Source organism: Calonectris borealis, chromosome 1, assembly GCF_964195595.1.
Source record: "Calonectris borealis chromosome 1, bCalBor7.hap1.2, whole genome shotgun sequence".
Taxonomy (NCBI): Eukaryota; Metazoa; Chordata; class Aves; order Procellariiformes; family Procellariidae; genus Calonectris; species Calonectris borealis.
In genome coordinates, this window is record NC_134312.1 from 74,755,839 (window position 1) to 74,780,863 (window position 25,025).

The 25,025-nt window shown below is 33.9% G+C and overlaps 1 protein-coding gene across 28 annotated transcripts in view; it reads left to right on the plus strand.

Moving 5' to 3' along the window:
* The window catches only part of C2CD5 (C2 calcium dependent domain containing 5), a 68,916-nt gene that overhangs the window by 16,637 nt on the left and 27,254 nt on the right, over positions 1–25,025 (plus strand). For 27 of the 28 annotated variants that reach the window (XM_075160697.1, XM_075160689.1, XM_075160664.1 and 24 more), the window contains 3 exons: positions 4,293–4,378; positions 10,007–10,115; positions 24,499–24,613. In XM_075160697.1, the coding sequence (XP_075016798.1) occupies positions 4,293–4,378; positions 10,007–10,115; positions 24,499–24,613 (310 nt within the window). Of the gene's footprint in view, positions 1–1,692; positions 1,888–4,292; positions 4,379–10,006; positions 10,116–24,498; positions 24,614–25,025 lie in introns of all 28 variants that reach the window. The other variant, XM_075160723.1, reaches the window with a different exon arrangement.

Below are 25,025 nucleotides of genomic sequence, written 5' to 3' on the forward strand. Positions count from 1 at the left end.
TCATGTGTTTGGTTTACTGAGTATTTGAAAACCTGTTTCTTTTGATGAGATTTTCCATGGTAAGGATCATGTCGTGTAAAGGATTTGAATGTAATGTAGATGGTCATCTTTATAGATGTAAATGTTCTGAATTTATGAAGGTGGTAACTCACTGTGAATTTGTCAAGTTTTTAAAGCAGCACCTTATATAATTCCTGGCAATGTTATGTATGTGGATGGGCCCTCTTGTCTTTAGTCAGTTCATTCAGAACTGAAACAGATTGTGTAATTGGTACCTCCTTTTTTTAGGGATTTTCAAGTATATAAAAATATTTTTTAGCTATCTTTTTTAGTATTACAGCTAACGGTGGGCATACTTTTGCTTACTAGCACTGTCTCTTTAGCAGCTTTTAACTCTGCTACTGAAACTTGTGCTAAGAAGATTTGCTGTTTGCATTTAAAAATTCTGTATCTTGCTTTTACATACTAGATTTTGAATCTTAATAGCTTAAAAGGACAGTATCTCAAGTCATTTGTTTTACCTTTTACCAAAACATTTGATGATTTGCAGAAGATACTTCCATAACATACTAAACTCAGTATGTTGTTTTTAACATACGGTATATGTTTAGACCTCTGTTTTCATTTCCTAAGACTGTTATTAAGTTGGAATATTTCAGTGTGAAAGTTGGTGATGTTAGTGTTAAAAAAAAAGATAATGCAGACGTCTCATGTGACACATTAAACATTATCAAATTTGAGATATCCATTACTCAGAATGGCTGATGTGAAAAATGAAGTGTTTTCTGCAGTACATTATATTCCTCTTTATTTCTCAGTCAGGTGGCTAGTGTGTTCACATGTTTGAGATGGAGACTAACCTGGAAAAAGAGTGCAGATACCACAATTTCACAATATGAATAAATAAATAGAGGAGATTGAAACTTGGATCTGCTTAAACATCTAGTTTTCAGTAGCTCCAAGTCAGGAGAATATTACCTTAATGTCTTTTATAAAATACAGTTGTGATCGTGTTATCCATTCTGGTCTGTATCTGGTCTAAAAATGAGGGGAAATTATTCTGTGCTGAGAAAGCTTGTTTTTGTTTGAATTTAGATGACTTCTGTGAATAGTGATATATTTTATGCCACTGCAAAATAACAGAATATCAGGCTGACAAAAAGCATGACATATTTTAATTAGGTAATACATTTCGATGTGACATAATATATGTTTGGAGGAAATTGAGAAGGTGGGAACTCCTTTTCTTTGTGGGAACTTAGAATTCTACAAGATTTATGACTCAAAATCATAAAACAAATCCATGACTTCTCTCGAAAATAACTTTTTATACCTAAATAATGAAAGTAATCAGATTAAGTGTGTGAGAAGACTGTATTATTTAGCTTTCACTCCATAGTATTTGTTATCAAATTTTGTATAAAATTTAGAATAAATGTTAGATTACCATAGCTTTTTAAAAAATTAATTTCAAAATACAGTTAATGAGGTCATAATTTTTGAGAACATGCTTCTCATCCTCATTGTGGAGCTGTGTTGTCATTCCGTTTCTTTGTATGTTAAGAAATAATTCAGCAATAAGTGCTGGTTCATTTGGAGAAAAAAAAATTGCTTCATTTTGATTTCTTCCATCTGTTTCTTTAGTCATCTTCTGAATCTACATCTCTTTGTCTCTATTACTTTCCTCCACAGCACCTTCCCCACAGGGACCTAGGATTTTCCTGTTTCCCAGCTCCCCTACACTCTCTTGTGATTCCCCACATCTTAAAAAGTCCTGTCTCCTCCTCTCGGGGTCTAGCCTTAATCCTCTACACTCTAGCCATGTCAGCCCAGTTGTTCTGAGGAAAAGTGTTTCTTTCACTGAAGAGCTGCTTCTGGCTGCTTCTGGTAGGATCAATCTATTATGGCCTTTTAAACAAACTTTTGAGAAAATGTTGGTGTTATTTGATATGGGGGCATTTAACACACAGCCTTCTATAACCCTACGTTTTTGTTGAGTTAGCCTCTGAAAACTGCTGGCTACATGACTATTCATACCATCTCTCACCTCTGCCCCGGAAGCTTGAAACAGCTTCAGAACTTCTTATGGGATTTGAAACATATGTATTTTATGCTGGAGAACTTTCTCCTTTTCCCTTGCAAAATTTCCTTTGGTAATTGGACTAAAATAATTTACTTATTTTTTTAATCCCCCTTATTCCCTTCAATTTGTTGTTCCTATATTTTGCTTGGAACAAGCATTTGCTCATTAATTCATTCATAATTTATTGAAATAATGGCTATCGATGGCTAGCAACTCTGCTCTTTAAATTAATCTTTTAAACAAAGCTTGTACAAACTTTCTATTTGTACTGCCTCCTTTTCCATTTCACTGACATGCATTATTTTCATAGATTTAAATTAAATAGTTGATATTACTGCTTTTTTCTGTAGAAACTATTTTAATTAGTTTGTATTTTTTGAGTTTGTTTCACGTCCAGTATTTATGCTATGTTTGTCTGTATTCAATACTGTATAGTCCCTGACAATGATGTTTAGAGTCAATGCCAAATAGTAAAAGCAATTTAATCTTGTTTAATGGGACTATACAGATACTAATCTTTTTGTTTCCTTATCCAAGAACAGCTAAAAATATTTGTTAAAAATTAGAGTATTTTTATATGTAATTATGTGGTAATGATAGCCTAGTAATTTTTGGAAATGTTAGTAATGACTTAATGTACATTATTAAGTCTGGTATTATTTCCAGATCTCCCAGTCTTTGGTTAAAACAAATAACTGCACTTTGATGTATATGTACAATCTCATTCATGTTTATTAGATGCTAGATCAGAAGAAAAAGGAAACTAGCAAGGAATTGTTATGTTAATTCTGTAAAAGAAAATCTTGGCTTCATTCATAACTGTTTGCAATGTGGTATTTGTATTTCATCTTGCTCCTGACACTTCTTTTTGTTCTTTATCCTGTGCTTTCCCGTGCAACTTAGGTGTTTATTTTTGCTTTGTCAAGTTAGCACTGATGGCTTTTAGATACAAGAAATACCAATTATAGTATGTTTTTAGGCATGAAATATTACCAAGAAAATCTGATTCACCAGCATTGTGTTTACTTTAGGAAAAACACAATCTTGGTATGTGTTTGTTTTTTACTTTTGTGATTTCTAACCATAGAGCAAATAACTTAGTGTCATACATATAACCTGCATCTCGACACAGTTAAGAATACAGTTCCTTGGTAACAGATAATTCAATAGCAAAGATATTTGTGTATCTGATAAACTTCCCATCTCTTCAGAAAAGTTCCTGTATTGGGGGATAGGGGTGGGAGTAAAGTACATGAAAGAAGGAAAGAGAGAATTACCCATATTATGCAAAATTGGAGTTTATTTCTTATTTTCATTTATAGATAATCTGCAGGTTATGTGTGTGCAAATACAGTAATCAAATAAGTGTGATAGTTTTAAATGCTGAGCAGTAGTCCTTAGCTTATCTGAATGAATCAGATGAGTGAATATTTCATTGCATAGATATTAAAGAAAATAAAAATAATTGGTAATTTTTTCAGAGTTTATATTTCAAATCAAAACATGTGCATTGCCTTTGCAATTTTGTTTTTAGTCCCCATCATGCATTATGTAGCTACTGTGGTAATTATGTGCACAGTCTCTTCCCAATGGTTAGGAAAGGTGATTTAGTTACTCTGAAACTCTCAGAAAGCCAGATTTATGTTTTTTAAGCTGATAACAATAGTAGAGAGAGATATTTGACTATAGAGTAATCCTGCAGAGAGTATTGTTCAACAGTGGAATTAATGGTGACTTTGCAGCCCTTTTTGATAAGGGCTGAAAATCTGATTATGTAGAAACTTTCTGTGTAAAGCAGAGAAGGTAGTTCTATATTGAAATCATAGCCAAAACTCCCAATAGTAACAAGGAAAAAAAGGAAGTTTTATGTCATAGGAAAGAATTGCAAGCCCAGGTCTTAAAGTCTTTGTATGTTGAAGTTGTTTTTTTTTTTTATTCTGTTTGACAGCAGAAAAAAATCTCTTAGATCAGGAGGTTTTTGTCCAAATGCTAAAAAAACCACTGCCAGTCACGTGAAAACCAAACCCAAAACCCAACACCCCCCAACCCCAAATTAAACTGTGATGCTCAGCATTTTTTTTCTGAAAATTAAAATTATGGGGATAACTTGACTGTTTTCAATGACTGGTTTATATATTTTTAAATCAAAGTTTGATTACAAATTATAGTATATGTTTATTTGAATGTCATTTGTACTGATATTCTTCAGGAATGGGCAGTGGGAGTGCTGGAAAAGAAGGGGGCCCATTTAAAACTCTTCTAAGACAACAGACTCAATCAGCTCTGGAACAAAGGGTAAGGCATTTTATACTTATATTTCTGATCTACTAAAGTGAAAATTTAGCTTGTAGTAAGTTAAACGTTTCCTGTTACTTTCTGTTTAAAAAATGTGTAAATTTTAGGTCTGAAAACTTACTGGAAATGTTGAACGTTTAATAGCCCTTTTATACACAAATTATTTAAATTTTAATATATTACTAAAGCATTAAGAAAAGAGTGGAAGAAATAACTGTAATGTGCACAGCACTCAAGTGATTACAGTTGGTGTTATAAGAAACAGTTATATTAAAAATTACCGCTATTTAGTCTCTGTAGGTTACTGATGCATGTGTAACTTTGATACTTTACCATCATGTATTTAGTTAAGTTTTTACAGAAGTCAAATTCAGAAACATTGGAATAGCTTTAAACAAGGTGAAAATCCCATTTATAATTGCGAAAACTTTCAGTTTTGAAAAACAGGTTTGGTGCATAATTTAGCCTTCGTTCTACTGCATGAAATTATGTGCATGTAGCCTTTAAAAAATGATAACTTAAAGCTAAACCACTTCCCAAGCAATAAAAAGGCTTTATAGATTTACAGGTTTTTGAAGAACCTCCATAGGACTAAAACTGCCATCTGTTGTTACGCCGAATAGACTGTATAATAAAAATAGTGTTTTTAATTCCTTGTTTAAATTTTGGAATAGTCCTTGCAACTTTTTTTTTATAGATGATATACTGCTTTTGTCAAAATGTTATTAGTGAATTGTCTTGAAGGAAGAAACATGAATGTTTTCCTATTCAGAAATAAATTCTAGTTTAATTACAATTTCTGACTACCTGAACTACTTACATAGAACCATATACGTTTGTTGAAAACAAAATCAGCTACATCTGTGAAATGGAAGTGAATAGCTACTATTCTGAGTAAGTGGATGATTCTCTTCTCATTTTTTGTGTTACCCGTTGCTAAGGGAGGATCGCCTCATAGGTTCTGTAGAAGGCGGGTATGTTCCAAAACATTGTGTGACTTTTTGTAGCCCTTTTTTCCTGTATTGAGGATTTCTAAACAATTATTTTAAATATTTTTATTTTCTTTTTTTGTGAGGTTTTGCAGATTTCTTTGTGATCTTGTTTATGCAAGATTTTGTTTACATTTGTTCTGGTTTTTTTTTTTTTTTTTTTTTAAGAGCATTTATCAGGTCGGCATACTTTTGCTTAGTGTTTTGCATGTTGATACATTTCAGTTAAAATTTTAATTCCTCTTTATAGGCAAATCCATGGCTTTTTGCTTTTAATGTTTCAGTTTGAAAAAAATGCTTAAAAAAGCCTTTTCTCTTTGTTTCTGCTAGCATTTCAGACATTTCAGGGCTGATCTGTTATTTCCTTAGGAAGCTTTTTAAAAATAATTAAAAATGTAAATTAAGAGCACTTAATGTATTTTTAGAGCTTGAATTATTTGCATATTGTTTTGGTAAGACCTGTATATTGTCTAGTGGAAAAATATACTGTAAAATAGGATGGAAACATGTTGAATCTGTTCTTGATGATGATGATGTAGCAAAGCATTGCGGACTGTTAATTGATACAAAAAATATGTTCATACTGTCTTTCTGAAAATATCATGTTGGATGTGTTTTTGCTACGGTTACCTTTTTTTCAGTTACCTAACTAGAATAAATAACACAAGTTATTTTGTCTGTTTTAATATTGCACACATAGTGCACTCTAGTTACCTGTCTGGATTAGTTAGGGTAGCACTTACTTGGGAAAACAAAGAATAAATTCAATATGTAGAATGTATTTCCACATGTATTAGATATATAGTAAGTTCTTTTGAGTCTTAGTCCAGTTTATTTGGGTGTATGGTAATGCTAAGGCATATTAAAACCAGTTCATTTAACTGGATGTCTCCACAGTTTTTTTTCACCAAATGTGTTTTTAATTTGTCACTTAAATAACCCTAATTGCAAACCAAAACAGAGTTTGTTGGAAGGGTAATATTACTCAGTTTCTTCTGGGAAAATACACCAGCTGTGGAAAACTCACATATGTGTTATGTTTTACATTAATATATTTTTAGCAATTCACAGGATGCCTGTTGATAGCAGGTGTAACTATAGCACAGCTATCTTTGTGTATATTTTTTTTCTATAAATGTATATGGTATATTTTTGTCAGTGGGAAAATTTGAGCTTACTTTACTCATGAAAAAATAGCCTATGTTTTTGTAGAAATGGCCAAATGCTGCTCTTGATGATATTTTATGTCTCTGTTGACCTCAACTTGGACAAATGCTGTTTTATTCCTCCACGTTTGCATTCTGCAAGTGCTTGAGAGATCTTTACTGCTGCCTTTTTGAAATGGAGATCTGATGATCTTCATCTCTGAAGAGCGCTGCTAGATAACTGTTGTGTTATAGGGCAGTTCTCTGTGTGATTCTTTTGCCTGAAATGCTGACTTAAGCAACTTTTGTTTCCAGCGAGTTCTTGTTACTATCCAGCCCATCCCCTCAGTTCAGTTGAAGAAAAATTGTAAGATTGTTTGGCCACCTTGTGAGATGGCACAGTAAATGTGCTTGGAATAAAAATAATTCAACCAGGAAATTAACAGTATTTTAATATGGACCAGTTCCCTACTCTGGTTCAGCCCAAAAAGCTCTATGAACATACCTGAGCGTTATCTGAGGGAGTGGTATAACGATGAGAATGAGTGAATGGCTGGAAGGGAATCCGAGAACTGCTTCAGCTAACACCAAATGATATGTGTGTGTAGCCTTGTTCCATGTGCTTTTTCATTATTTTGTGTGTCTTTGTATGAAATGTAATTAAAAAAGAATACTAGCAATACATGTATGCGTATACACAAACATTTTTAAATATTGTATTAAACAAATACTATGAGGATTTTATTCTAATTTTATCAGACTTTCCCCAAATGCCAACTATAAAATCTCTTATGTATTTGCAAGGATTAAACCAGTGGCAGTTCTTTCAGGGTCTATGCAGTCAATGACTGTGAAATGGCGTAGTGAATTAGTATTGGTAAAATGATTGACCATCTTCAGTTGTAGCTTTAAGATCGTCGTGTCTTTTCACACACGGGAATATTCTGTGCTTGCATCACCTTGATGTAATTGCAGTAATAGAGGAGATTTGTAATATGGAAACATGGATCTGGTTCTTACGGAATCTCTTTTCCATGCAATAAGCATAGCTTTATAATTTTTGAAGTATTACATTGAGGCTGGAACTTGTATTTGAGTAATATAATAATAAAAAAACCCAAACCTCTAAATAAGCTTAAAAAAGGGAAAAAAGCCATCATACAAAGTGATGCAATTCCATCCGCGTCAGAACGAATGAGACATTGTTAATGGAATAAGAGCATGTCAGAATGGTTCAGTGAGTCAGTTACCAAGATTTGTCTGTGGCTGAAATTAACTGATAGGACATAGGTCTAATTTTAGCATGTGTCATAATATAGCCTTGCAAGTATCAATACGCCTGAGTGTATTGGTTGAGACAAAACCATGTTATTACTTTAAAGTTTTATTCCTGGTTTGTAGTGTAGGGAATCAGGCAAACTGGAAGTCTAAACACATTAAAATTACTTGCAGTACACAGCCTTATGAAATCGAACAAAAAATTAAAGTAAAATTAAACAGCATTGGATTTGCTTATGCTTTAGAGCACGGAGTGTCATTCACTTTCTTCACTACATAGTGCGTTAGCACAATTAAAGTGTGAATATATGTATGTATGTATAAAATATAAATTAGTATAGGCTTAATAGAATTTCATGTAGGTGGTGTATGCAGTAAATTTTTTGTTTTCTATAGTTCTGGGAAAACTAATTATTTTTAATGTCATTAATGTGGGATAACTATATTCGGGGACAGAGCAAACATGTATGTTGATATATTTAAATATAAGTTAAGGAGAATGAGTGTCATGGAATTATACAGGGACAAATATTATCAGTATAGTTGTGAATCATTCAACAGTTGATTCTACAGAGGCACAGTGAAAGAGAGTTCTAACGAAGTGTTGATGTACTGGGCTTTTTCCATTTTTCGACATGAAAGAAGAGAAAAGAAGTTTGGACTGTGTTGTAGTCAGAGCTTTCTGACTATTCTGATAACCTGCAAAGCAGTTTGTGATCTGTTAGAACCTCCTGGGGGAATCTTTCCTTTAGCCCTCTCTAGAGATCCATTGGTGCTCCTGAAGACAGATTAGTCAAGCAGGTTTGCAGAGTCCTATGGTGAAATCTTTCTGCTTTTTAATTGCATCATAAGGCATGACTGCAGGTTTTGGTGTTTTGGGGATTGGGTGGTTTTTTTTCTTTCTTCTGGTTGTTGATAGTATGGTTACTGATTTCAAAGTTTGCCTCTTAATTTTGAAAGTTTAGGCCAAACGAAAATTCAGAAAACTTGAAGTTTGTAGGACCTTTCAAAAGTTGTAAGAGTTCTAACAGCAAGGGTGGTAATAATTCTGAAATGTTAATTTTTAAATTACATTGGGCTTTAGTTTAAGAAGACTTTTCATGCCATGTATTGCTGGAAGAACTGTGATCCTCATTTAATCTGCAGCATGTACACTGTTTAGGTAGAAGCTCAGTTGAACTGTACTGTTGCAAGTGCTTCAAGTATGTGAGAAAGGAATCTATACTGTACTTTCTCTCATAAAATTATGGTGTTTATTTTTTCCATTTAACCAAACATCATGATTATACAACCCATGATTGCATGATTTTTCTTTTATTTTTCTTTTTTTGTCTTTATGCGTTTAGAATTGCTGGATTCAAACATAAATATATTGCCTTTCCCCCATAAGTGTGGAATCGTGTATATTAGACATTCATAGATTGTCTCTGTAGAAAACAAAATCTTCCAGTTTTGGGGTCACCTCCTTTGAATGTGACTGTTTCACTTCATCATGTGTGTCATGAAAAATTATTGTTATCACTTACTTTGCCTCTTGTATGAACTACATTTTTGAGTAGTTGCTGAAACTTACTAGTTCTTCATTTTAATTATGAATTGGTAAAAGCTAATTTATGCAAATAAATTGGAAGCAAATTTCCTTAGTTTAAGAACTTACAGTTTATTTCAAAGACTTATGTTTTATTCTAGAGGATGGATATTCACTAGGAGGGCAGTCCATTAATATTTTTTATGTTTTCTTGCAGTAAGACATTTATCATTCTTGCAAGACTACAGTTTGTTTTACCCTGTGCTTCAGGATCAAACTGTAGTCACTTGTGACAATAAGACCTAAAAAATGGAGGAAAAGCATTCCTTTATTTTGTAGCAGCTAATGAGAGTAGAATTATGTTGTTTAGCTGCCATCCTAAAAGTGGACCAATAGAGGCTTTGTTAACACAAATGTGTAAAGTTTTGATTATTTATTAATATTGTGCTGAAATACAACTCTATGGGGGAAAAGTATTCTTACATTGTATAATACTGCTGCTTTTATTATACTATGGGTATATGAAGAGGTATGGTTACATAGTGCTTAGTAAGCCTGAAGGACATGTTTGGCCTAATGTAACTGCTTTGCTTGTATTTCAGGGAAATTATCAATTCGCCTGCATGTTTATTGGCAATCAGCAGTGGTTGGTAAGCAGTCATTTGATGTTTGTTTTTAATCATAACAGGAATTTCCATTTTTTACCTTGACGACCTTTCCACCAGGCTTCCTTGTCCACGTTGGTGGTGTTGTCAGTGCACGGTCTGTGAAGCTCCTGGATCGCATTCACAATCCTGGTATGTTAACACAATAACAACTTCCTTGCCCAAGTCCAGTAGTAATGATCACGTACTTCTAATCTTTTTAACTTTATAACATACCAGTATTTGGATAGATACAAATCTATTCTAACCAGGTGTATTAAAAGCAGTATTTTTCAGACATTCATTTAAGCTTGAAAAATAACAGTCATTCAGAAGGGTATGTTTTTAGTGAAAAACTTTTCAGCAAGTTAATGAAATAATAGGGTACTTTGAATCCAGTAACTTTGCACTAAAAACTGTCTTTGAATTATTGAGGGTTTAATTATTTTTTTTACCACTTTTTAATATTAAAACTGGTGCAAGTTTTCCATTCAAGCAAAAATAAGATTAAATACTTGATCTTAACTATGAATGTTCTCTAATTTTCAGCTCCTTGAAATCCTTAAGGACTAATGGCTACAACTTAGCTCCATACATATTTTTAACCTCTTTTGACAAAACCTTTACAGCTTTGTTTCTGTTCTTAAAAACACATACTGAACAGTCCTTTAAGATTTTATTTAATATTTACCTGGGAACCCCTGTACTGGAACATGTGTATTTTGCATGTCCTAGTTCTGATATCAGAATTAAGTGACTTTTGACTCTGAAGACTTTGTTGTTATATTTACTGAGATGAGCCGAGGAATGCTCTAAAAAGTTGGAGTTAACAGTGCAGTTAAAAATGCAGGCAGAGGAGAGTAAAAAATAGCACCTGTAGTGGTTTTGCATGCACTGGTCAGGAGTAATAAAACAAAGTTTGTGCAAATGCATCTCTAAAAGCAATTTAGAAAAAAAAAAAAACAACTTTTTTCCTTTTCTTTCTTCTTCCTGTGGCCGAAGGCAAGTAATTCTGCAAGCAGGTAGATTGTTACTGATCTATAAGATTCAGTAAACTGACAACATGAAATAAAATCTGAGACTTAACTTGAATTAAAAAAAACTACTTTAAGGGATTTTTTTAAAGCATATGAGTACACAATATTGTTCTTTTTCCCCTATTTATAAGATTTATTTACACAGTGGAGAGAAGATTAAGAGAAATGTCGAAGTATTTATATGTGGGTCCTCCCTTTCTTTGCCACAAAATTGTCTTAGGCTTCTGTATTTTAAACAGATTTCTGATACAGGTCACTTATGTGCAAAATTTCCTATGTGATAAATTTATTTAAGACAAAATGAAAAAAAAAATCAATTACATTCAGAAGTTTTAAAAACTAATTTCTTGCGTTATGCACTCCTTTATTTTTACCAGCTGACTGAAAGCAGGATAAGAAATAAGAGAAGATAGAGATGCATATTTGCAGAACTAAGTGGCTCTTTGCAGTGTTTTTGTGGGACTTGTAGGTTGCTCCTGACAAGTGAATGTAAGATGCATGGTACTTTGAACTCAGTATATTGCAAAACAATGAAAACAAAAGGGGGAATGAAGGCACATGGCTATGGGAGGGAAGATGAAGTAGAAAAAAAATTTCTGATATAGTGATGATCATACGAAACATTTGAGTCAAATGAGTCTGTAAAATACTAAAGGAAGCAAATAAACTGGCAAGTGAATAAATAGGAAAATGTAGAAGAGGAAAGAGCATTTGAAGGGGTGGATTGAGAACTTATCAATAAGACAATAATTGCTATATACTGTACACTTTGATCACGCCTAGTGCTAGATTGCTATAGCATGCTCCTTTTTTCCCTTTCTATTTCAGCCTCTTATTAACTCTGCTGTCTGTGTCTTTCCAGTTCCTGTGGAGTGGTGTTGTCAATTGTGTTCTTGTTGGTAGTTTTTTTTCACTATTCTGCTCCTATAACTGATCTACTAATTTGCTGTTTTGAACTCAGCCTTTGTCGGAATTATGGGTAACACAAGATCATACAAACTGCTAGACTGGAATAGTTTCAATTCAGGTATTTTACTAGTCATTCAGTACTACATACGCTGACAGAAATTATGGCAGCTCAGTGAAGTTCTTAGAAATGCTGTAGGATATTTAGGTTACTGCTTCAAATTTAAATCTGTTTAACCATCAAATGCCTAAATGTCTCGTTTTAATGTTGTTAAAGGCTTTCTTTAAAATTGCAAAACATTGTTTTAGTATAAAATAGTATTGCTAAGAATAATTTAATATCAATCTGGAAAGCTGAATGTTCAGATGATTATTTTGTAGTAGCTTTCAGCTCAGTGTCCATGAAGCAAATAATTTAGGGGAAGAGAATGGATTCTTATTTATACAGTTGGGATCATGTCAGGTATGATTTTTTTTTTTAAAATAATTTTCTTTTGATTAGTTGGCTTATTTGGGGGGGGCTGTTTGTTTTGTTTTGTTTTGCGTGAGCTTGCACTTTCTTCAATAATGGCTGTACTTCTGTTAATTTCAGGAAACTCCTGAATGTGTTTGTTCTAAAAAATAAACATAAAAATTGTCTGAGAGAATGGAAAATAGATGAAGAGGATGATCTGTTTAAAGAGAAGGGTAGTATCTAGCCCAGAATTTGTTGGTTCATAAGTTTTATATTGTAAAATACAATCAGTTTGCAGGACTTACAGCATAATGACTTGGAACTTTTAAATCACTTTTAACGCCTAATTTGAAAAAAGCCCCAATATTCTATTTTTGTATGCAGTTTGAGAGATCAAAGTGTGTAACTTCTTTATACAGATGCAGAGAGAATGGATGAGTTGATGATGCAGTCTACATAAGAGCTACATAGAGTACTGTCCTCTTATGGGGAGAAATAAAGCCTTTTTTCCCCCCGCGTTTTCCTCTGGAAACGTAGCATGCTTTGGAAAAAAGAAAGGCATAACTTCTCTGTGTATAATATCCAAGCCACCAGACCTTGCCAAACTTTGATGTTTTTAAAGCTGGCATGGTAGAAAAGCATAAAGCTGACCTCTGGAGGTTTGTTTCCTGTGGAAACAAACTTTCCTTCTTGGTAATTCACTGCTGCAGTGCAGCTCTGTGTGATTTGTCTTTGGAAATTTCAGTGTCGTGCTCTAAACTTCAGTTTAAATTATCTAGATACATTTTTCATTTTACAAATAGTTCAATAGGTAGTGCCTAAAACTATTGGCTCATTTCTGTATCCTTGTTCCTTGTTACAGTGAGCATCCTGTAATATTATAATTATGAGGTTTTTGGGTTTTGTTGGTTTTATTTGCTTGTTCTAAAGTGATATCTCTTAAAATTAATTTTACTTCCCATATGAAAGTAATACTATGAAATTCTCAGATCTGTTACTGGGATAGCATAGTCTGATCCAAGGTGTTAAAAATGTGTTGAAATTTTGCATCTTGTATGCTACCTTGAAAAGTTTGAATTAATTATTGCTTCTTCGAGCTACTGTTTAGTAGGATGTTACCATGGAAGAATTTTATTAGAATACTGGAGTTATGTACAGACACTGAACATACATTGAGCTAGTCTAAAAAGTGATCCAGAAATGTAAGCCTAGGAAGCTAAGGGGAAGTCATGAATTCATTTCTTGACAGAATATCCAAAACAGTAACGTGGTTTTTTTAGACATAATGGGGGACAAAGAAGGCTTTTATATATATATATATGTATTTTATATCCAGAGGTGGTTGTTACCCAAAAATTTTGGAATAGAGGTGTCTAAACCAAACAGTAATTTTAGGGTTAATACCTCGCTGAGAACTGTATTTCTGTTGCCTTGACATGTGTCAGCAGTTCTGTAATAACAGTCTTGATTGATCCTACTGGTAGGGACTGAGCAGGTTATGCTCATATTCCTGGAAGTATGTTTCTTTGGCAGTGCTAAGTGTGTTGCTGAACAAAGAAGAAAGGAGGAAGAGAGTAGATCAGTCATTAAATATGATGTGTGATGGATAGTGGGAGTTGCAGTTACATACAAGTTAACTCTGTCTTAGACTGGAATAACAAATATGCTGTGCAGATCTCTTACCATTCAGAAAACAAAGGAAAAGATTTCTATTCATCTCCCCCTTCCAGAGCTTTCTTGCCAACTCTCTCATTGCTGGCTAATACTTGGCCTGAAGGAGAGCAGGGATTTATACAGCTTAAGGAAAACAATACTACATCTTTACATTACATTCACGTTAGCAACAATGTAATCGCAACCATAAGTAGGCTAAAATTATTTTCCTTTTTGAAAATGTTCAGGCTTCATTTAAGCTTGCTAGTAACCTGTGTAGCATAGAAGCAACAAAAAGCATTTCTTTTTTGTGCCAGTGGCAGGGAGGCTTGTTTAATTAAGTGTGTAAGATACAACAGGTCCATCTGATAGTGGTGAAAATTCAGAGATTTGAAGATGCTTCAAAATCAAACGTGGAAGTAAAGACTGATGAATGGAAAAGAAACTACTTAAACATCTGGGAATTGCGTATAATTCAATGACAAAATTGTTTAAATGTTTGTGAAATTACAAAAAGGTGATGATCAAGATGAATCTGCAAAATAAGAGTAGAGAGACAAGAACACAAATTCATCGAAAAGAGGGCATATAATACAGTGGAAGAAATACTCTGGTGCTGTCTCTGAAAAAGGATGTTAAAGATGTACTATAAATATAAAAACATGAAAGGAATCCTCAATCCGGAAGACTGGTTCTTTGTTAAAGTTTCTTCCTGAGGTTAAATACAGAGAAGAAAGGTTCCTTAGGAAGTGCAAGGAACTCGTTGAATAGAGACTGCTTTTGCGTACGGCTGTTTCATAGCACTAACATATACAGTGTTCTCACATAATTACATTTTTAAACTCCTCATTCAGGGAGCTGCTTCAGCAGTGATTCTTTAGCTCTAGTAGTCAGAAACATGGAAGGAGAGAAGATTGTTAATAAAATTCCGAAGGATCTCCTGAGCTCCTTGTTTGATATCCACACTTGCTGTTGGAGCATGAAATTCTCCAGAATTCTGGTTTTGTGTATGAGGAAATGCAAGAGAAAAGCTTGAATATGTTTTGGTTCTGTAACTGAACGCTTTTCTTTCACTGAAATACAAACATACAGTGAATGTGCAAATTACATTTCATACTGCTATCTGGGGTCTAAATATGGCATACTTGTAAGAACACAGTAGAAAATGTCAGAATGTTTTTGTTAGTGTCTGATGTGACTGTCATTCAAAACTAGTAGAAAAACATTTTAAGCTTGACCTCTCACCTTTTCTTGAAGAATTTCCAGGTTGACTTCTTGTACATCAGTATGTGTTGATATGATAAGGGCAGGTTAAGGTCATTGTCAGAGGCTTTTCTGAACAGAGTGAGGGGTGCAATGTTTTTTAGTAATACTTTCTGCAACCTTTCCAGAGGAGTGAATATTCCTAAATGGCTTTTATGGATAATGTGAATGGTGTTTGAATATTCTTTTTTGAAGCAGATGCACCCTTATATTAATGAAATAATTTTCTTTGGGACTGTGCATTTTTTTTCTTTTGGAGAGTTCTGGGTAGATACTTATGTTACTGAACAAAGGGTGGTCACTCTCAGTGAGTATAGAATAGTATTCCTGTGTTCTGAAAGAGATTCATAAATTAGTAAACTTGGCATTTAAAATCTTTGTTTTAGAATTCTTTGCCTAATAGTAAGTAATGCTATTTAATGCGCTCATACTGATTTAAAAGTCTCCCTTAAATTTAGCTAATGGTGTGAAAGCCATCGTAGACTTTTCACTGCACAAATGCTCCAATAAAGCTGTTCCTTATTGCACCACTACAGTTTGTTTTTGAATTGATAGTACATAAGAGAGAGAACCTTGGTCTTGCGGAAAACTGTTATTCTTGCACATAACTCTTCCTAACTTCAAAATAAGGAGCTTGACTAAAACTATTATCTTGATATAATTTTCTTCATGGATTGCAATAAGTTTTTTAAGCCTTATGATGTGTCAGTCTGAGGTTGCAAAGATATAGTTGTAGAACTTCTTGCCTGGCTCAAAATATATTATTGTTAGAAGAAAACTAGAATGATTCTAGTTGAAAGGACGCCTTCCTAACTACTACTTAATTACAGGTAAACATGTCCTTGTAAAATGTCTACGGACAGTATTGTAGGAAAATGGCAGATAAGACAAGTTCTAACTGACCGTAACAGGTTTATAGAAATAACTCAGGTTAAATGTTAATGGATAAGATCATTATCTGAGCTGAATTAGGCAGAAGAGATTTTCCTTCTAAGTGCTAAGACTGAAGTTCTTCAATATTCCATGTTTCTTATAAAGAAATATCATAGGATTTTTTTTTTCCAGGTTCAGTTTGTACTTTGGATTCTGTTAGTGCAACTTGTCTTTGACTTTTTGCACTAATATTTTCAGTGTTATTTGTAAGTTTTGAGTTTTTGGTCTCTCTTAATGTGGTCTCATTGAGGTCCTCAACTCACTCCAAAAGGCCCTGTAGGAAAGGCATCTTGGATCCAGAAGTTTAGAGAGGCTTCTCTGCCTAGTTTGTCTTAAAATAAATGGTTGTGAGTGTATAGAAATAATGAATGCAGAGGTTCTGTGAATGTAACAAGTAAAAGCCTGAGGAGTGTAAACAATGAATAGGAAGTGCAGAGGCACTATCATTTCCTGCCAAATAATGCCATCCCATTTCTGCAGTTGTGTAGTGAGGTAGATAGTCTGCGTGTCAGTCAGTAAGAAAGTGGCAGTCTTGTCTGTGAACATCTGTCTGTGAGATTAGTTTTTTTGTGTTTAAAATTCTCTATGTTTCTTTCAAGGACTGTGTTAGATAAATTAGTATTATTGTTGCTTGTTTTAAGGTTCCAGCTAGTTTGGCTTGTTTAAAGCTTTAAATCATACTTGTAGTTCATTTTGTGATACTAGTTATAAAATAGATAAAATGTGGTTTAAGAAGACTTGTCTTGTTACAGCATAGTGTCTCCAGCTTTGGGTAATAGCCCCTTTGGTGCTGTCATTTGAAGATTGCTCATGTTTCAAAATAGGTTGTTTTTATTATGCCAAGATGACAAAGCAACAGAGAAATACAAGGTAGAATAAGTAGTTTCTTTATTACCTAGCAGCTCTTCAAAGTGTCAGACCTTGCCCTTGTTACTGTAATAGCATCAATTAAAACAGATTCCTAGATCTTCTTTAGTGTCCCATTCATCTTATGATTAGAGGAACCTTATGCACAGCTGTGAGGACTTCACCATTATAAGATGAATGACTGATCGAAATAATAACTAAAAGCTGGAGTGACAAAGTTACATATTTAGGCCTTGCACACTGATTTTCCAGAGACAAATTAATTTCCGATATTTAACATTTTGTTATGTCTGGGCAGTACTTCTGAACTTTTATAAGTCTAAGGAAGTATGGTGAAGTTTAAACCTTTTATTTTTAAGTGTTATCTTAATAGTTTAATTTTAGGTTCAATTTTTAATATGTACATACATAAATACTCTGAACATTTTTTGTCTCCAAATGCTGTATCTTTAGATTTTATTTTAGTTTTTTTAAATTTTATTTAAGTTGTATCACATGATGGCTTCCTTTAGCTATAAACCAAATTATTACTGCAGTTTTGATACCACTGCAGGATTTTTTTTTTTTTTTTAAAAACATAATACTTTTTTGCAGCTTGGGCTGTTCCTATCAGACCTTAATCTACGATTAAAAGCGAAAGTTATAGGTTGTATTACTGTTATGGCTGTGTAGTTAATGCTTGGTGGTATTTGCAGGAGATTTTGTTGAACCAGTTTATAGAAAACTATTGCGTCAAAGATTACTTTTAATATTTAGAAAAGGTTAAATTATGCTGTAGTCTGTCCAAGTGATTCTTACATGTTTATTCCTAAGATCAATTACATATATAACTTGCAATGTGTGACTGATAGACAAAGTGTAGAACAGTGGAGGTTTGCTTTTTCAGTATGAAAATCCAAGCAGTTACTCTCTGTTTTTTTTCTGGGACATTCTGTTTAGATTTACAAAGTGTGAATTAGTTTAGGTCACAGATGTTTTATCACAGTGGACTGTTTAAAATACTTGTGTTTAGTTATGTCAGTCATAAGACTTACAAGATGCTAATCTTTAGGTATCTGAGCATTTAAACTGTTCCAAGGAATATTTACTTGAGATGAGGAACAAATGCAGGGAGACATCTCAAGGCTTGCTGTTGGGATGTTGAGAATATAAAGTTGTTCAGGAATATATGGCTGAGAGAGTTAGCTGATTGGAAGTTAAAGTAGGATTCCAAAAGCCAAACTTTGAATTAGAATTTTACGAATTCCTTTTTTGGGGTGAGATAGGTGAAAACATCTCCTGATCCATTTTAAAATTCCTTAATGGAAGTATAATTCCATATGTTTCTGTCTAAATTACAAATACATTCACCTGTATCAGAGGTACAGAAGCTATGGAGATTCTGTTAATTCTGTTTCATACTTAAAGTAACTTCTTTTTTTACTTTTGTAAGAAAAAACAGAGTATTCTCTAGCCTCCTAGCAGTGATGTAGGTTTTTTCGTGGAATTTGGAATATAAGAAAAGAATTCAGGAGTTTTGATGGGAATTTTACTAAGAGGAACACTTCGCTGCTTCTCCATCTTGGGGTATATCTTGGTATTAAAGCTAACACTCCTCAATAGTGAGCTGCCACTAAAAGGAATGATGCTGCTTTTCTGTATAATTTCTGCCGTATGCTCTTGCAGTCTTCTGGTGGTCATGTAGTGATTTGGCTTGACTGAACCAATAGAAAACTAGCCCTGCAAATGAGTGGTTTTGTGTTCAGTCAGCCAGCTGAAATATCTCATCCTGTAAATGCGTGAAAGCTGGATGCAGTTTTAATCCTAAATGTTCTTAAAATTGTTTCTTCATCTATCTTCATTCCATTCAATCCAAAATGTGCTTTTTTGCACATTCAGCACTCTGGACTGGAGAAGTGAGATACATGCTCTCTGACATCATCGGGCAGAAAAGCATTGATTCAATACTATTCGCCAGGCTGGATGTTTTGTCTGTAGTTTCAGCTTTGTAGGAGTAAGTGTACCTGTTTTCTTTGGTGGTGTGGTTGCGTTGTTTTCTGCTGTTTTAGTCTATCTTAGTTTTCATTTGATAAATCCCAATTATCTACTTCCTTCAGTTTCCGTATCATAAGCAAAGTTTCTATTTTCACATCTTTTAGTTTTAAAGATGAATATAGGGAGTAATTTTTCAAAAAGGATGGAGTGGCTTTGAAAATCTTTTGAAAGTTTTAGGTTAGTCTGTTGTAGGTTTAGTTATTTGCTACCCAAGTTTTGTGTTTAAACTTTACAGATAAGAGAATTTGGCTTTTTGTACACTTATTTAATTGCTAAATATTTTAGAAAGGTGATAGGAAATTTCAGTATTTATGCGATAACCAGAAAGGATTAAATTAAACTTCAAGGTCCAGGGAAGGGTGCTTGTAAATCTAACAAAGCTGTCTCTTAAAAAAAAAAAAAACCCCAAAAAACCAGCCAACCAAAAAAACCCCCATCAAACAAACAATCCAAAACAAACAAAAAACCCCCAAATAAACCTACAAAAAATCCAACGCTTTTTTCTGTATAAGCTGATTAATAGGTTTTAATGAGGAAGATGCAATAATAAGGGGATAAGGAAGGTGTGGATAATGGCTCTACCTAGTGAAAGACTCAGAGATTGAATTTGAAAGAATATTATCGGTGCCTCCATTGCCATTTTTGAGACAACAGAACAATGAGTCCTTCGTAGATTGTGAAAACTTTCATAGGATGATTGTCCTCCTCATTTCAGAATGTTACATGATAAATGTAAATATTTACGGAATTATACAATATTAAAATAGGTTGAAATGAATCATACAGTTCCTACTTCAGAGTAGTTGTCTCAGGATGTCTAGGGATTCAGCTTTAATACAATAACTCTTGAGTATGATCTGTGTAATCAAGAGAGCAATCTTCTTAATTTTTCTTCAGTTTTTAAAAATCTGTATGGACCTAGGATAATGCAGATTCTGGCTAAATCTTGAAAGGCCCTGTACAAGTGAACCTCTAGCAAATAACTTTGGAAAGGTGTTGCTTCTTATGAATCAGAAAGTATTGATAGTGTCTAGGGTTATCTCCAGGTGAAAGATTTGGACAGGATGTTGTCCTGTCGACAATACAGCCTCATAGAAGAAGTCAACCTCATATTTTGAAGGAAAGAGATCGGTGCCTTGGTGGTGGATGGAACTGACTCGAAGAACATTTAGGGCACAAAATGAATACAGTGCTGTTCATATCTTCTAAAGCTGTTTAATAAAATAAGTTTGGAAAGTTTCAGTTGGAGGAGGTTTGAGTTGGCACAATTTTTATAGAATACTGTACTGTTGACAACATTGTTTCTCAAGTCTTCATCTCTAGAAACAGTGTACTTTGCTTCCACTTTGTTATAAATATCATGCCAATTTTGAAACATTAATAAAAGTAGGTTTAATATTCAGTCTTTGGTTTCCAATAAAGGGCGCATAGTAGCAGTGTAATTTTTGCAAACTTTTTTGCTTAAAGTTGTAGATAAACCTTGCTATAAACTACTCGGTAGATTTGCTAGAAAAGCTTGTGATCGAGTGCTATGTATGCTTGCCTTTTTGCTTCCACCTAGAATCCAGGGCCATTACTTTCTGTAACCATTTCAGTGAGCTGCCATAGTTTTCAGTCTGTACTGTCACCTGATCCAAGCATGCGCCAAAATACCCACCGTTTCTGGCTACTGTCTGCTGAATCTGCTTTGCAAACCCTTAGTTCTTAAGCTTTTGCCTTAGCAAAAAACAACAACAGACACTCTTACGGAGTGTACTGGACACATGCCATCCTGCTTCCCTAACTCCTCTAATTGTTTATGTAAATCCTTAGCTTTACTAAACTTGTAAATGCTACAATGGCATCCCCATGTGAAATTGTGTGGCTCATGTGTCAAAAAAGGCTGCTTGTTAAAATACTTGTCAGAAGAATATGAATGCTACACATTGCACTGCATTCAGTGTGTTGTATCAATTTATTATTGCAATGTCATGGTGTTTGATTTTAATTGTAGACAATCATTTTGTGTTTTAATATGCAAAGGTAAGTTCCTGTAAACGGTGAATGTATTTATATAAAAATATACTGATTCGTATTTTTAGCCTCTTTCTGGAGGAAGAAAAAACCTCAATTAAATGTCTTAAGCAGAGGACCCAGTTTTCTTTACAAACACTTGTTTATGCATGACTCGTATAGAAATTTTTGAACTTGTGCAATGAGAGTTTATTGGATTTTTTGAAAGATATTGGGCCTGATCCTGTTAACACTGAAGTCAATGGCTGGAAAATTGTTCTTATCTCTAATAATGAAAGTGATCCAGTATATTACAGTAGTTAATAGTTTTGTTAATTCTGATGTTGAACAGATTCTCAGAGAAAAGAGTTAAATGTTGCTTTAGCAAGACTTAGTGTTTAGCAACTTCACAACAATATGTGCTTTCCATTATGATAAGGTGTTCTTGTAGATAAGTTAGGTGAGAAAATTGCGTTAACTCTCTTGGGAACTTGTTCCTAAACCTTAATTTAAACTATAAATTTTTGTGGAGGAAAGTTAAATGTTTGCATACAGTTTGGGACCCGTCACTACTATTTCTACCTTTTCTGTTCCCCTTAAGCATATCTGTTCCCTTTCAACATTTCATTCTGTTTCAGTTTTTACTATGGCTGCATACCTTTTCAGTGTCATATTCTTGTTTGTAATCTTATTCTTTATTCCACAGCACTTTCCCTGTTCATCCCCAGTCGCTTCACCTGTTGCTCACTTTCAACTCCTTCATCATGACTACAAATTTTCTTGCACTTTTTGTCATAGAAAGGTCATTGATGACAAGTAGGAGCAGTTTTTGCCAAATGGTACTTAAACGTGTGAAGAGAAAAGTGATGATTTAGTAAAATTGGCTTTTTTGTCTTTGTTTATGTCTAGAAAAAGGTTACTTCTTCTTTGCAGGTATTTTTCTGTGAAGTACAAAAATTTGTGTGGGTGTTCAGTCAATGTTTATAGCCAGCTGCCTGTGATCAAGTCTAACTGAGCAAGAATTGTTCTGCATAGTCAGTGAACCACTTTTCCAACTACTTACACTTTTATGTTATAGAGAAAAACACACATTGATAAGCAGTCTTCTTGTCCGTGATTGGATGGGGAAGAAGGAATTGCTCCCAAGATCCACGTCCCTTCCACCATGAAGAGTTAGTGATAACATTTACAGAATGTGCTTGTGGTCTCACATCTCCCATACAGCTCTCCATTTTGTCAGATGATGTAGCCTTTGCCTTAAAATGGATTTCCAAAGTTGCTCCATTCACCTACCACTACTGCCATTAACTGGTGGCAGCAATCACAGCCTCTGTTCAGACAGAGGTGCACACGGAAAAGAGAAGACATTTTGCCTCCCACTTTCCGTTATGTGTACCACAAACGGTTCTCGTAGCTGAGGTTGGGAACTCCAGCCCTATGATGTGGTGGGTTATTTCTGCATTATTCTCAGCTTTTGAAAGCTGAGAAGTGTGAAACCTTGCTAGCAGGTACTCCAGCCATCGGAGTCAGGATTACTGTGTATCATCTCGAGCATTTGATTTTCCCAGTCAGTGAAAGTGTTTAAACAGTGTTTTCACGTTGAGAAACAGCAAAGTGCAGTGCCTCGAGATTCTACTAGTAATCCGTTGAAACCTGCTGAAGGTAAACTCGGATATAATGGATCATGGTTGATACAGTTCATGAAAATCCTTAGTCTGTTTTGTGTCTTAATGTGTGTATTTTGTCTTGATTGCGGAGAACCTTCATAAGAACTATCACTGCAGGGTTTTTTTTTTTCTGTTCAGTGTTCATTTCTTAAAGCAAAGGTGGCATAAACTCCATTCTGCACATCCAAGGCTGCTGTTAGTACAGTGCAATGAGTTACACAAGCATTAACACCCAACGTTAGGTATAGTTGAATATACATACCTTTGTGCTCTTTTTTTTTTAATTAGAAAATGATCATTGGTTTATTTTAGAAAGTTGAAAGCCTAGTTCTAAATGAAAAGTTGAAGTAAATTCATGAATGAATACATCTTGCCGTATAATATTTTTGTTTCAGCAAATTTCAAAATATGCGTATATCTGCATCTTTCATTTTTGTTTGTCATGTTGTCAGAGAACCTAGTGTATGATACAGAGTTATCATACACTAAATTTATAAATATTCCTGATAGTATAAAATCGGTTCCAAATGAGTCTCGGGTTTTGACATTGATATTTTAAATTACGATTCAGCAAGGAGATCTCAATGGCTAGAAGTTTGTATCTGTGCAAAGTTCAGTTGATTTCAGGGAAATTGTATAAGAATCTTATCTACTCAGAACCGTTTGTAGCATCTGAGTGCCTATTGTTTGTTATTGGTTTTTCCCCTTATTTTATGTATCAACAATTAACATAGTTTTCAACTAAGTTCATTGGTACAGGTAAGCCATTTTGAAAGAAGAAACAGTTGACAAAGTCTAATTGTAAATGACAATACTCGTTTACTTCATCTGTAAAAAGCTTGTGAGACAAGAGCTTTATTTCTGGGAAACTAATTGCTGAACAGTTAAAATACATGGATTGCATAAACTTTAGTAGCACTCTTTTTTGCATTTTTAATGTAGTATTCAAGAAAAGCAGGTAGGATACATTTTAACATACAATCTCAAAGACAATAAAGGTAATTAGAATCCATGGAGGGGGTGGGTAGAAAAAAGGTGCAGTTGTCAGGTTACTGAAGCAAAGAAGCATTGACAAATGCATAGTCAACATACGTCTTGTACTTCTTCATGTTGTTAATGTAGAAGTAGTTTGAAATACCGATGGCTTTTCAAAGTTAGAAGTGCTGAAATAAGGACCACAGAGCTGTGTGTTTGATTAGTGATACCGTCTTGAACAAATATGTTTAAAATCTGGTTAACAGAGAGAACTGCTTGCAGTAGGAGAAACTATTGAGGTTATTTCAAAGATGTCAAGTGTATACCAAAGTAAAATATTATTTTATTACTAAAATACTGTTTCATTACTATTACTACTAGTTTTTCAATATTACAGAGTATCTGTGATGCTTTGTTGCAAGTTACATGCTGCTCTCGTGTTGTTGGAAACTGACAGTATGGTCTTCAAGTGGATAGAGATTAGAACATTATCTACAGTATTTTGGTGTTACCTGTCATATGGACAACAACAAGAATGCAGTAATTTGTCAGAACCTGTTCACATGGGTGATAAACAAGAAAATTAATGAAAAAGCCACGTTAGTGTTTGCTTGAAGTGCGATAGCTAGGAAATAAAAAGTGTCCAGTACAACAAAACACTTGAATATGAAAAATTTGACCTTTCAGATTAATTGCATGAAGCTTTATGTTAACATAGTGCAGAATAGTGAACTGATTTATACTTTGTCTTTCAGATGAACCAGAGACACGAGATGCATGGTGGGCAGAAATCAGACAAGAAATAAAATCCCATGCCAAGGCATTGGGTTGTCATGCTGTAGTGGGCTACAGTGAATCAACTAGCATTTGGTAAATCATGATGATGATTTGATTTTCAAAATGCCACAGAAAATTTATTTCATCTTCAGTGGATTAAAAATGATGAACTATTTCAACACTGTTGTTGGTACTGTCTAGTATACCTACTTCGGAGAGTTTGTTAAAGTAACTTTCTGAGATTTCACTGTTGTGCTTCTTTTTTTAAATATGTTTTGGGTTGGGTTTTTATTGGGTTTTAAGTTTTTTCTAATGAACATTGCAATTTTTCTTTTTAAAAAAATTTTCATGTTTGCTTTTGTAGTAACAGTATTAATTTATCTATGAAGTTTTCTAAACCCTAATCTACCTAAATAGTTAAGACTGTTTCTAAAAGTATATGTATTGCAGTTTCATTATTGGGTGACAACTGGCAGACCAGTACTTAAATGGTAAACTTCAAACT